Source organism: Hoplias malabaricus, chromosome X2 (genome assembly GCF_029633855.1).
Source record: "Hoplias malabaricus isolate fHopMal1 chromosome X2, fHopMal1.hap1, whole genome shotgun sequence".
NCBI lineage: Eukaryota > Metazoa > Chordata > Actinopteri > Characiformes > Erythrinidae > Hoplias > Hoplias malabaricus.
In genome coordinates, this window is record NC_089819.1 from 5,091,721 (window position 1) to 5,106,167 (window position 14,447).

General features: G+C 39.2%; 1 protein-coding gene across 1 annotated transcript in view; it reads right to left on the bottom strand.

The window, feature by feature from the left end:
- LOC136676551 (transient receptor potential cation channel subfamily M member 6-like) overlaps window positions 1-9,430 on the bottom strand; it is a 41,302-nt gene extending 31,872 nt beyond the window's left edge. Inside the window, exons 1-9 of the mRNA XM_066653648.1 lie at window positions 9,416-9,430; window positions 8,749-8,933; window positions 8,599-8,637; window positions 8,071-8,245; window positions 5,397-5,610; window positions 4,113-4,237; window positions 3,793-3,964; window positions 2,507-2,681; window positions 2,008-2,131 (exon numbers count right to left, since the gene is read on the bottom strand). Of these exons, the coding sequence (XP_066509745.1) occupies window positions 2,008-2,131; window positions 2,507-2,681; window positions 3,793-3,964; window positions 4,113-4,237; window positions 5,397-5,610; window positions 8,071-8,245; window positions 8,599-8,637; window positions 8,749-8,933; window positions 9,416-9,430 (1,224 nt within the window). The remainder of the gene's footprint in view (window positions 1-2,007; window positions 2,132-2,506; window positions 2,682-3,792; window positions 3,965-4,112; window positions 4,238-5,396; window positions 5,611-8,070; window positions 8,246-8,598; window positions 8,638-8,748; window positions 8,934-9,415) is intronic.
- Between the last annotated feature and the right edge of the window lie 5,017 nt (window positions 9,431-14,447).

Sequence of the window (14,447 nt, forward strand, 5' to 3'; positions counted from 1 at the left end):
CTCATGTTTGGAGAAAGATTGTTTGACCGTTGTTTGTTTAAGTCCAACAACACCACACCTACAGTGAAGTATGGTGGTGGACATTTTGAGATACTGAGCTGCTTCTCCACCAGGGATGCTGGGGAGACAAAATATTATAATTGAAGAAGAAAATACATAGTACAACAACCTCAAACATAGCTTATTAAAAGCTTATTAGTTCTTTCTTATTACATGTTTAGTGGATTATATTTTTAAAACTTGCTGAAAGACTTTTACTGAAAACTTGTCTTTCTTTTAACAATTTTATTTATACCTGTGAATACATAGTTTACATATATGCGAATTTGAAGTGGGCAGAGGCATTGAAAGAACATTTTAAAATATACACCTTCGTACCAAAGATGTGAAGGCTATTTGCAGTTGTTCTCCTAAGTTGCTTCTCCTAGGTGTGCACATATGAGGTTTGGAGAGTGAGTGAGATCATGGGTGGAAGCGTAAAACTGAAAACACTGTTGTTGAAAGGGGGTCTATATGTTGTAGATGTCAGATGCAAATTACTTGTATGCAATTTAGCTGTTTTCCACAGCCAGGCTTAAGGAGCCACATAAGTAGATACAGGAGGAGAAACAGAGGTACAGAGGGGAAGTGATGTGTGATCAGTTACATGGTCACAACGTATGATCGTGTATTTTCATAAGAGAAAATGTCATAAAATCCTCACTTATCAAAGATAATATCAAAATATTCTGTGTTTACTGTGGCCATCCTTTGGTGCTGTTTTTAAAGACATCTACAGGGATATTTTTCCACACATCCTTAGTCCAGTCTTAAAAGCTGGTTGCATTTCAACTTGTGGAATTGTTCAAATCTGAAGCAAGAGCTTAAGTTTCTCTCTCTCTCTCTCTCTCTCTCTCTCTCTCTCTCTCAAAGGAAAATCTGAAATGCGGTTTATCTGACGAGGACAGTTTTGGTGACATCATCTGTTAGTAGTCTCATTTTCTCTATAGGTTTGAAATATTTTTGGAACACCCGTTTTGGAAACTCCTGTTTTTGCAGTAAATTCTGTTCCTTATGCAAGCAGATTATCTCATTTCTAATCTCTCCATGAGTTCATACACACATGCCCTATGGGATAACTTACACACACACACAACAGTTGTTGTTCATCAGCAAACATAAAGAAATGCAAAGCAAGGAAGACAGATAAGGACAGGAAAAGAAAAAAGAAAATAGCAGTGTAAGGGTAAGAAAGGGTCAAAGAGTGATAACCTTTCCTTGTTTTTAATACACTGATGCAAATCTCTGACATGGTTGATTGGACATGAGGGTTTAAGGAGGGGCAATAACTGATTGTCCGGCTACAAGAAAGCGATATATCTGATCTAACGAATCAACACTCACAATACTTCTTACATGAATCAATATCTGGAGACTGTAATGTCTCTATTAACACCATAGAAAAGCGTTGGCTGTAGAGTGGAATGCTATCAATCAGCTGCAGGTCTGCTTAATCTCACCATGCTAAATACCAAGTGATGACTAGAGGGGGAAAAGGTACCACTGGGCTACGGAGCAACTGTTTTATGGAATGATGGAGCACTATCCATTACTTGTAGGATGAGTTGGAGTGGAACTAATCATCTGTATCTCGCTTCACTAATGTTAATGTGGCTTAAAGCAATCAAATCCTCATAGCTATGTTCAAATGCTCCAAAGTTCATTGAAAATCTATCATAGAGGAGGGAAAAAGTTAATTATTAATATCCAAAAGATCAATGTTCTGAAGAAAAAAAAGTGAGACCTCATAACCATAAAAATCTATAACTGCAAACAGGATCACTGTCATTTATATCAAGAGCTTCATAAAGAGAATATTTCCATATTTAACTACACATTTTGTATTTTACATTTATAAATAATCAGGTTTTGCTTGCTTATTGTCAGTTTGTGAGTTTTTGCCTCGATTTTGAAAGGGCACTGAGCACATATCTATTTATCTGAGCTTTCAGAGCTTTGGGTACTCACTGCCTCTCTGTACTCCATGCAATCAGCGAGCACGCTGAAGAGCTGAGATGCCTCAGGTCTTGCCACATCAAAAAAACTCTGAATGCGCTGCAGGAAATCCTCCTTAATAGCCCCTTCCACCTTCCTATAGGAAATAAATACAAACAGAGTCTATTAAGCAAAGAATGTAGAACAAGTGGAGCTTAAAAGAGAAAACTTGATGAGTATGGACCCCACATGACTCCAAATGGTAACCAATGCACATGATGGGTTTATTAGAGAAACAAGCGGTTTGTGTTCTCCTCCAAGTGTGTTGAGCTGTTCAGTGACATTATATTAACTGCTTGGTAACGTAGTGTGATGAGAGAGTCATAAAGATAAGGACAATTCAAAAATATTTTCCCTTTTCCCTGAAGGACAGAGTAATGGATGTTATAAAAAAGGAGTGCTTGCAGTTCTGATGAGTTCTGATGAGTATAATATAACTTTCAGCTCAGGTCACGTAGCCGAAAACCCCCACCTGTCCACTGCAGTTTGCTTGTGTATCAGTGCAAGCAGATCTGCAGCTCGGCCAGTGCCCTCGAACACAATAACGGGTACAGGAGGAGACCTGCTCACATAGTCCAGCACGGTGGAGAGGATCGAAGGACCCCCCTCTACCACGACACACACCACAGGAACTCTCTGAGCTAGTCCTGAGGATACACACACACACATACAGATCTATATGTGAATACTAACATTTTTTTTTACAAACTTCACATGTGCATTGTCAGTTCCTTGTGTCCTTTAAAGTGCAGGTACATTATTGTCACTAAAGTTAGAGACCGTGTAAATGTACCTTAATGTTGTGTTCATTACATTCTCTTCTCCAGAAAGAGAGGTGGAAACGTGTTATGGTTTGTATAAGATTTCATTATAGAACTGTGGAAAACTGTGTTCTCCCTGTGTCTATGTGGGTTTCCACTGGGTGCTCTGTTTTCATCCCACAATTCAAAACCACATTTTGGCAGGGGGATTAGCTGTGTGACGTTGTGTGAGTGAATGTGTGTTTGTATGGTGCACTGTGATGGACTGGTGCCCACCCTATCTAGTGAGTGTTCCTTCTTTGTGCTCAATAATCCTGGGCAGACTATGGGATTAATTTGGCATTGTTCCGCTACATTATACTAACTTTACTCTGCTATACTCGCTTTTTTGGCACATGGTCCCTGGTTGGTTTTCCACTCTGTCCCCCTCCCTGAAATGTAGCCTGTGACATTGCAAAACACCACCGCTAATAGGAACCTGGGCTTTGGAAACCACAACAACAGCAGTAAGGTGCAGTGTTGTTTACTCATCATATTTGTGTGCTGTTTTTGTTTTTGGGACTGAGCTCCCCACATGAGTAGTTTTTCCGTTTCTTATTGCACCATCCACCTCTCACTTGAGTCTTTCATCTGTCAAAACTCCAAGGAGTGTTTGTACCTCTTTAAAAGAAACACAGTGTAATTCAAATAAAGAGTCAGATAAAAACAAATGTGATCTACCAGAGCTTGGAGGACTTTACCATAGGATGTCTGCATTTCATCAAGATTTACAAGTCTCTCTGGCAAATAGCAAAATCAAAAAAAGCTGAGTAGAACCCATTAGAGAAGAGTAGGTACCATTCAGTGGAAAAGTGCCTATAGTCACCCCCATCAGAATGAAGCAGGTACAGAATATAAATGAATAAATTAATGAGTAGTTGTTTTAGTAACACACTGTAAAGAAAAAAAATACAGCGCTGTGTAAAAAGTCACATTCAGACCCTGAACCCACACTCACTGGGGTGGATCCTCTGCCTGTGGATATGCCTCTCCAGGTTCCTCCTCAGTTCCAGCTGGCCTCCTGATTTCCCAATAGTTCCATCATCCACTAAGAGGAAGTGGGAGTGAAGGCCGTTGAGACTAGATCGTTTACTCAGAGGATTACCCAGAGTCTGGTAGTGCCGCAACACCTGGATAAGCCAAAGGAATTAGACTTTTGGACACTTTAGGAATTAGGTTTTGGACACTTCCTAATTTAACATTCCTTTCAGTCAAAAACAACGAATTTCAGTACAGAAACTGTGTATGATAGAGCAAGGAGAGAGAAAATAAACTCACATCTCGTCCTATTAGATCGTTGTGATTCTCAATAAGCCCCCATGGGGTGATCCCAATGATGTTTCTCTTCCTCCGCTCATAAGTCCCATGGACTTTCACAGCATCTCCAACATACAGAGAAACTCCTTCACAGAGTCAAGACAAAAAAAGAGTTACTGTTTCTGGCCTGTCCACATGGGTTTCCTCCGGGTGCTCCGGTTTCCTCCCACAGTCCAAAGACACACGTTGGTAGGTGGACTGGTGACTCAAAAGTGTCCGTAGGTGTGTTTCCCTGTGAAGGACTGGCGCCCCCTCCAGGGTGTGTTCCCGCCTTGCGCCCAATGATTCCAGGTAGGCTCTGGACCCACCGCGACCCTGAACTGGATAGCGGTTACAGAGAATGAATGAATGAATGAATGTTTCTGGCCTTATTAAAGTTGCACCGTCTAACTTTTGGGGGATTTGGAGACCTCTCTGGTGGAAATTTCTATCTAGGTGGAAAGAACATTGTGTAACGTGAGTTGTCCTTTGGGCTTCGTCCTCAAACCGATGAAAATTGCGAATTAATCTGATGATTTTATGAGCATTGAATGTTTTTTTTTGTTTTTTTTTTTTTTAAGAACTGGGTCAAAAACTAAAGAAGACGTATACTGAGCACACAGGTGAATGATCTACTTTTGATATTATGTCTTCATTTGTACGGTTTTGCATATATATATATATATATATATATATATATATATATATATATATATATATATATATATATATATATATATGCAATGCATATCCTCCAATATACTTTAAATTGTGATGTTAATTTTGCGTCTGAGATTGTAGCCAGGGGTGGTACGGTGGCGCAGCAGGTAGTGTCGCAGTCACACAGCTCCAGGGTCCTAGGGTTCTGAGTTTAAGTCCTGCTCCAGGTGACTGTCTGTGAGGAGTTTGGTGTGTTCTGCGTGTCAGCTTGTGCTTTGGTTTTCTCACACGATGCTAAAACACACGTTGGTAGGTGGATTGGTGACGTGTGTGTGTGTGTCGCCCTGCGAAGGGCTGGTGCTCCAGGGTGCTCCGGATCGACTGCAACCCTGAATTGGATAAGCGGTTACAGACAATGAATGTAGCAAATTCTCAAATATCCAGCCATTTAAGCTGAAGCTGTGCATGTGACTTTAGTATGAATATGTATATAACGTAGACTCAAAAAACATTGTACAGGCCTGGCGTAACAGAGCCATTTTATACCTGTTTTTACAAATAAAATAATTACACTTTGAACAGTCAAACACACGCAAACACACACACCTGTATTAAACCCATCAGTGAGGATCCAGGCTCCAGTTGTCTCTGCAGCTCTGATGAGACCCTTGCTGAAAGCCTGTCCCACTCTGGGTGGCAGTGGGAAGTTCTCTGTGCCTCCATGCACTGATATGAGCAGTTTGGGCTGAACCATCTTCCACTCCTTCAGCATCAGACACAACAGCTGCTCAGACTTTGAGTCACAGGACAGACGCACAAACTGCAGACATAACGCAACCACAAATGAAAGAGATGCAAAACTGTAGCGAGAACATATCAAATAAAAACTCATGTCTGTATATTACAGGGATTTCCTCGTCCCAATTATATTTCCTTGAATCAAATTACATATTTAGTTTCTTTTTATTTATTTGCTGAACAGAAATAAAAGACTAAGTGCAATATCAATTTTGCATGAGCAGTGATTTATGGACTCGCTGCATTCATAAACGCAAATGCAAAGAAGAAATGATCAAGAAACTGGATCAAAAAATGCAGTCGCCTTCTCTGGGTCCAAGCTCATTTAAGGCAAGGCAAGGCAAGTTTATTTATAGAGCACCTTTTGTACACAATAGCAATTCAAATTGCTTTATTGCAAAATTGATTTACAGAGCGATATAGAAAAATTACAGTAGAATTTAAAAAGTAAAAGAAAATAAAAACAATTAGAAATCATAAGGTAGAATTAAAACAGGATATATAATTTAAAAAATTCAAATGATTAAAAGCTATTCAGTAAAATTTAAAACAATAAAAACAGAGTAATAAAAAAGGACCGTTATTAAAATGGTACTAGAAATAAAATAAGTAAATCAATACTTTTAATTCAATCTAAGTGCAGCGCTACTCAAAGGCACGGGAAGGTCTCTAGTCTAGGTTTGAAGATGGTAATGTTTGGGGCAAATCTGATATCTTCCGGGAGTCTGTTCCAGATGCAGGCAGCATAGTGACTGAAAGCAACCCTGTGTGGTTCTGACCTGGGGCACCACTAGCTGACCAGTCCCGAGTGATCTGAGGGGCCTACTGGGTTCATATACTTCTAGCACATCTGAAATATATTTTGGTCTGAGGCAGTTTATTGATTTATAAACAATTAATAACACTTTAAAATTGATTGTGTGTTTAATTTGCAGCCATTGCAGTGACCTGAGGACAGGAGTGATGTGCTCGGTTCTCTTGGTTCTGGTGAGAGTTCTAGCTGCTGCATTTTGAATAAGCTATCTAACTGTGGACTTTAGAAGTCCAGTAAGGAGACCATTGCAGTAGTCCAGCCTGCTAGAGATGAATGCATGAATGAGTTTTTCTAAGTCTGGTTGTGACACATACCCTTTGAATTTCGATATGTTCTGAAGGTGATAAAATGCAGATTTTGTTGTTGTCTTTATTTGGCCATTAAAGTTAAGATTTAAGATTAAGACTGAGACAAAGTGGAAAAGTATCCTGTGGACTGACAAATCACAATTAATGGATGGTGCCTCGGCTTGTTATGAGTGGACATACTGCCTTTTTCAAGGTTGGCCTTGTCTATGTCACTAAGACGAGGCCAGTGCACACTCTGCATGCATTGCAACAGCAAGACTCTAATGGTGCTTTTCTATTGCATGGCGGTCACCAATCCAAGGTGAGTTTGGACCTTTTTAAAACACCACAGGGTAATTTTAAGAGCTGCTGTTGTGAGTTGGATAAAACAAACACACAAAATTCTGTTGTAGCTTGGAGATTTTACAAGTAGTTAATTTGTGCTGGATTTCTGCATTTTGCTGTGTAAACCAGTCTCTCTGACCAATCAGCTATCTGTAAGGTTTTCATGTCACATACAGTCCATACTCTTCTACTTGGCATGGACTAAAAAAGTACTCATTCCAGGGATCAGGTACCAGATTTGCCTAATGGAAAACAAAAGAGCTGACTCAAGTCGAGTAGTGGAAAAGTACCTTTAATTAAAGAGTCCAGACCTGCCACCCACTGAAAAGAGCTGGTAAGTTAAAAAACAAAAAACACTATAATGGAGGCCCCGAGCTATTGAGCAGTTGAAATTCCATAACAAGCAAACATGGGAAAATATTTCCCTTTCAAAAACTACAGCTATTGGTCTCCTTGTTTCCCAAATGTTTCCAGAGTGATGTTAAAAGTAGAAGGGATGTTACACAGTGGAGAACATGCCCCTGTCCCAAATTCTTTGAAACATGTTGCTGGCATCAAATTCAAAGGCAAATTCAAAGGCAAAAACAATGAATATTCTGTTTCAACATCTAAAATGTTGTACTTATTTTCCATAACATTTAGGGTTAAAATAATTTGCACATCATTGCATTTTGTTTTTACTCACATTGTGCAGTGTCCCAACTTTTTTGAAATAGGGGTTTGTAGTTAAATGCCATCAGATCCTAACAGCATTTTCACTATCTAGTCTAAAGTCCTCCATGAAGAATAGAAGCTGTTACTGCAGTATTTTGAGACTAACATCCTATTTGTACAGTTGATTTCAGAAGCAAACCTTGATATGCCATGTAGTGTAGCTAGTTTACACTATTAGCTTATGGTTTCTGGTGATGTTTACAGTACTGTGCAAGGTCCCCCCTGATGTAGTTCTAAGAACCGATTAAAAGACTGTTGGAAAAAAAAAATAGTTTTTTGGGTATTTAATATATATACTCATTCTTACTGTCTGGATACTGACCTTGGCGCGGCAAGAGCGTTTTGTGCTCCCCTGGAAGTCGATGGAGCCAAAGGCATCAGTGGGGCTGGCCTTAGTGTGCCAGACAACTGACCACAGCTCCTCATCTGCTGAGGTAGAAAACACACCAGAAGAGTCCAGCTCTGTATGCTCTCCTATCAACCTCCCACAGTAGCATCTGAGAGGGAGTGAGAAAGTGAATCAGAGTCAGTAAAAGTGAGTGATGGAGAAAATACAAGTGGGGGATCTCTGGTGATGCCTCAGCTATCTCTCTGTGTATTTAGGATGACCCTGCATAACAAGCACATTGCTAGGCAGCTGTTAGCTGTCAATAAAAAATCTGGACATTTATCCTCCTCCAAGGGTAAGTTGAACTGTCTTGTGCCTCTGTGTTAGCAGCAGTTGGAAAAGAAGCCATAGGCTTCATGTGCCATGAGGAAGCATTCATTGTCTATGCTGGTGGCTCTGGAGAGAACTGGGGAAGTCTGGAAAAAAAATTAAATAAAACATTCTTAAAAAAACAACTCATACCTGACTAGGTTTTGGCAAACGTGACACACGGGAGAACACCTGAAACACACAGGAAGGATTATCATGAACATTTTTTTTAACTAATTTATTTTTTGTTATGATTAATAAACTGAGAAGGCAATGCATATAAAACACAATCAAGAAGCCCACCTGTGATGGTCCCGTGATGCCGGCAAAAACTTCACACACTCCCTCTTGTAGAAGGTTGCCTGGATCCATGACTTTCCAGACTGGAAGAGTAAAGAAGAGCCAATGGAAAAAAAAACATAATTCTTTCTTTGTCTTTTATCTTTGTTTCCCTCATTCCTACTGTTTCTTTGTGTCTTTATTTCATTCTATTTTCTGCTGCAAAATATTGAGTGGGACATATAATGAAAACTCACTTTGTTAATCTATTTTTAGTTCAGTTTTAGTGGCCTGCTCAATTCTAAAACATGGGATAAAATAAGTCATTCTTATTTCTCTGATTTTCCAGTGGAGAGATTCAGAGTAGTTTCATTCAAAATCCAGGGAAAACATATGTCCCATTGTAGCTGCTTTTCTTGCTTTGCGTTTTTTTTTTTCAGGAACATATAGTCAAAAAATATTATTCAAGTTCCTACTGTCCCATAAAAGGCCATACATTTTAGTGATTTCCCGCTCCCAAGAAGTTGAGCAAGGGAAGCTATAAAACGTGCAGGACGGTGGGCCACCCAGACCAGGTTAGAGAAAAACAGTATACATTGAAATTGTGTTAATTTGTACGACATACTATTACATATAATAACAAATGTCAGCGGTGTCAGTTTACTCTGCATAGCCAAAGTTTTGTGGAAACCTGTTCATCCAACATTTCTTCTAAAATAAAGGGTATTTACAGGGAGGTTGTTCGCTATATCCTGCAGTCAGAGCTTCTGCTCTTCTGGGAAGGCTTTACAATAGATGTTAGAACACTGCTGTGGGGATTTAGGCTCATGTGCAGCTCCTCCAGCGCCCCATTGGATTTGAAGCTTTCTTACCAAGATTATAAAAAATATGTTGTATATGTGCACACAAATCAAGGTGTGTACTAGTGAAGAGTGTAGCTAATAGCAGCAGAAATCACTGTTAACACACACTAATCTTTTAGGATTAATTAAATTAAGAAAATTAAATAGATTTGGTTTTTATTACAGTCCTAAAAATGCTGAACAACCAACAAACACTTGCACAGATGTGGGACGTTCCTACAGCAATAAGATTCAAGCAAGCATGGTTCAGACATACGACTGGGCCAAGAGTTTTTTCCAGACCTCCAGGGGTTGGAGAATGCAGAAGGAAAAGGTGACAGTAGCCACAGTCTGAACACTGAAAATTAAACCAAAAATGTATAGCTTCATTTACTGCAGCCACAATCCCAGTTTTACTCTTCACATAGTGATTCTCATACCTGAATACCGGGTATTGGTCAATAGCATGTACTGATCCAATATTATTCGTTCATTCATTGCCTGCAATCGCTTTTTCCAGTTCAGGGTCACGGTGGGTCTGGAGCCTACCCGGAATCACTGGGCGTAGGTAGTGGCGCAGCAGGTAGTGTCGCAGTCACACAGCTCCAGGGTTTGAGTCCTGCTCTGGGTGACTGCCTGTTTGGTGTGTTCTCCCAGTGTCCGTGTGGGTTTCCTCTGGATTCCTCCCACGGTGCAAAAACACATGTTGTTAGTGTTGATTGGCTACTCAAAAGTGTCCGTGTGTGTGTGTGTGTGTGTTGCCCTGTGAGGGACTGGCGCCCCCTCCAGGGTGTATTCCCGCCTTGCGCCCAATGATTCCAGATAGGCTCTGGACCCACTGCGACCCTGAACTGGATAAGCGCTTACAGATAATGAATGACAAAATGAGCAAATTCATAACAATAAAAAACAAGAGTGAAATATTACACAAAACCTAATTTTTAATATGCTTCTATATAACACAACAGCAAACTAATAATTATAGTTACTCCAGTGTGAACGTTTCAGTGTTACAATAAAACTGCAAAATCTAAACATTTCATTAAAATAATGATATAAAATGTAATTTAGTAAATGGGCGAATAAAAATGAAGATAAATAAAAACAAACAAATCTCATGTTTATAATGTAATACGTATAATGCCACAATAACAAAAAAAAGCAGTAAACAAATAAATCCTTACATTCACTTACAAAAACTAAACATAATGTCAGGATTCAATTATAACTTTTTTAGAACACTAATAAAATTTCAAATAAATAAATGGCACAACTCATTTACTCAGCAACACACCTATAGAAATGAATAAACAAAGTACAATACAAACAACAGTAACAGAATTTCTTGCAGTTGCTCAGTTTGTCTTCTCATTCACATTGTGTGTGTGAATATGTAATATATATATATAAATAATCTTTCACTTTCACGGCTGTTGCAGGGAGCTCGGACCAATTTCAAAGAAGTCACTGTCTTTCCTTGTACTGAAATGGGCTGTAAGAGCAAGGAAATGTTTGCATTGATTGTTTGCATCTGATTGGTTCTGCTTGGCTCAACTGTTTCCATGCAGTTTTCTGCTGGTTCTGCTGCTGAGGCTGAGAGTCCCGTTCTCTTCATCTTCACTAGTGTTACCTTTTAGTGTCAAGGCATCTTTTGGAGTCTTGGCATTGCTAGTAATTGTGGAGTATCTGGGACAAAAATAAGGCATAAAATATGTGATATACAGACCGCTTATCCTATGTTTAGTCTGTTATACATCATCAGACACATACAGAGCTTTACTTATTTGAAATGTTGGCTATTTTTTAATTACATTTTTATATGCTATAGAATATGTACAGAAAGTATTCATTGTGTTACTTCATTTCATTAATGTTTTTCTTTAACATATTAAGGTGCACACTCTTACCTGTCTTTGCACTGCAGACTGATTAAAGTGGCCACTGAGGTCGTTTACTCTGTTCCTGAATCGTCTGTTGACAACTTGTAGTAGAGCGCATTTCATAGATTTTATCCCTGAACCAGCATCACCCTCCCGAGATAGCAGACGGTTTAGAACATACGGCTGGAAAAACATCAGCAGTGGAGGAGCTCATATTTCTAGTAAGCTCCTCCAATGCTGCTCACATTATCGTTTTCTCCACCAATGGAAAATGGTCAGGAACATAGACGCAAGGTGGTCGTTTCTGTTCAAAGAGGCACTCAGTGATGTAGAAGGTGCTATTAAACCATGTCTGAACATCTTGATGCAGGCGGACAAGAGGCGTTTGCAACTTGGCTTGAATATCTTCTAAGTGGGAGAATGATATTTTCACTGGAATGACTAGAACCAGCAAATTTTGAAATTGGGTTGAGTGGGCATCTGCTTCTTAGCGTTTGAAGGGACAGGGACTCAAACTGGTGGTTCTGAATAGGGCTGTTTAGACAGGGAGAAAAGACTGATGTTTTTTTTTTTAATGTATTACTATTTAAACAGCGGTTGTTTGTGTGATGAGACCTGCAAGGAGTGCACAGCACAGCCCAAGCTAGGAATAACAAGTAAGCTTTCACTTTCTTTGTGTGACAAACATTGCTAGTGTATAATCCTGAAATTCTGTAACATGTAGCACTGTACTCTGAAAAGCACATCAGGCTGTAAGATTAAGATTAAAACGAGACACAGCACACATCTAATCACATCTTTTACTTGCTTTGCAACTTGGTCAGATTCTCTAATATTAGAGATAGTTCAGGCAGCGCAACTACAAAAATAATTTCTTAGTTTCAAATGCTCAAACAGGTGGAGAAACGCCATGCTGTCTAGAACCAAAGGTATCAAAATACGTTACCCTGTGCACATAACAGATAATCTATATTTAACTGCTGAAACACCAACAGCCTTTACACAGCCTCAGGAACACACAGATCATAACTGAAACACAGAACACATGGAAGTTGACTCTCAAGGTGGACAAACATAGGAACAGTGGGAACACCTTACAATACACATCCACAATAAAAATGTCTAAACAACACACCACAAAGCTAACTATAAAACAAAGTCTCTCCCCAGGGGAATACCGAGGCTTGCAGGAAGTCATTCCGCATGCCTCTACCCACCTTACAGTCCTTGGCAGGGTCATGAAGATACATTTTTGAGGCTTCTGTGTCATTTTCTGTGATTATTTCTTTGGTTGTTAAACAATGAATTTCTTGTACTCTTATTTTGTTCCACTCATGAGCCAAAGCAAGAGGAACGTATTCCTGACATAAGCTGTTCAAAAATGAACCCCTTTGGTACATCATTCACAGTCTATGTCATATAAAACCATTAGGACTTCTCCAGAATTTCAATGAACCCTTGCCAAAGACCTTAACATGAAGAATAGGATGTGAAGCACTGCCCTTTCCTGGCATTGAAGTAAAAATGGACACAACCTTCCTCCTCCCAAGACCAGCTTTTACTTTGAAGGTGGAAGGAAATAAATAAACTGAGCCTGATCAAAACCTTCCATTTACCAGACACACAGCTCTAAAGGCAAAGTTAAAGTCGGGACATAGCACTAAATCAATCGGAATCATGAAAATAACGCCAAAATACAGTGACAGACACCAATCCCTGATGTGAATCAAAATAATGTTGCTAACTAGGTTAGCAAAACAAGAAGAAAAAGTTTATGCTCGAACATATTCGACATTCTTCCTTCATTATTGATCGAATAAAGATTAAAAAAAGGTTAATAGGTACAAAACTGCTGCTACCAACAGAAACAATCCCCTACTAACGTCCTTTTCACTTTAGACGCGTTAGTTTTAATGCATCGCTGTAACGGTATCTAGGGACCGTCCACAAATTATACATTACTTTAACGGCAGGTGACGATAAAAGTTAACAACTTACAACAGTTTTTAAAGGGGACATGTATATGTTTGGGGGTGGGGGTGGGGGTGGAGTACACACAGCTACTAAAACCATTCTGAACATGTTAAAACAAGGTGAGAATAGTGTTGTCGTGTTTGATCTTTTTAATATTTTCATTATATACTTTATTTATATTGTGGTACACTCCAAGGGGAGAAAATTGGATATTTAGGGTTCCGAGCACGAAATGCAAGGAACCCTTTTGTAATTGTTTAGATTATTATTATTCCGCAATAAATTCTGCCTTAAAACGTATCGCACAGCTCAAACCGTAAGGCCTACAGACTTGATACTTGGTCAACTGTCCCTCTTAATTTTTTTAAATCAAGACCGCAGTTGAAAACTGGACATGATATGTGCTGTCATTATTAAGCTGTACATCACAATCATGTTAACCACATTCTAAAAGCAGCCAATGGATCACCGGTGCAAAATTTTGGAGGACATTTTGAGTCTTTCAGTGACAAAAGCAAGCATACATTATGTATATACTCACAGCAATGAAGAATTACACTGGATAAACTACCATCCTTTAAAATGAATGTTCTTGATTGTAGTCACAAAACACATTTCATAAAATTCAGAACATATTTCATCCCCATTTGCTAGCTCTCCAGTCTGCTTGTGCGCTGGAAACAAGTCTAATGTGTTTGTGAAGCCACAGTGTCAGTAAATGAGTGAGAAAACAAAGTGGCTCGGTCAGACATGCTCTAATCACAACAGAAAAATGGCAAACAGAGAACTGCAGCTCTTGGTATACCCTCCTGAAAATGTTACATAGTGCAGAGAGGCTCTGTACTCCCTATTACAGGTCAGTGGAGCATCACAATGATTTAGAAGTTGTAATTTTGAAAATAGTGTTGTTTAAAGCAAGACAATATATATATATATTACAAATATATGCTGTAATGATGATGATGAAGTCGTGTGATAGTTAACGTATCTCATCTGGTCTTGACAGTTTGACAGTTTAACGGGGCTA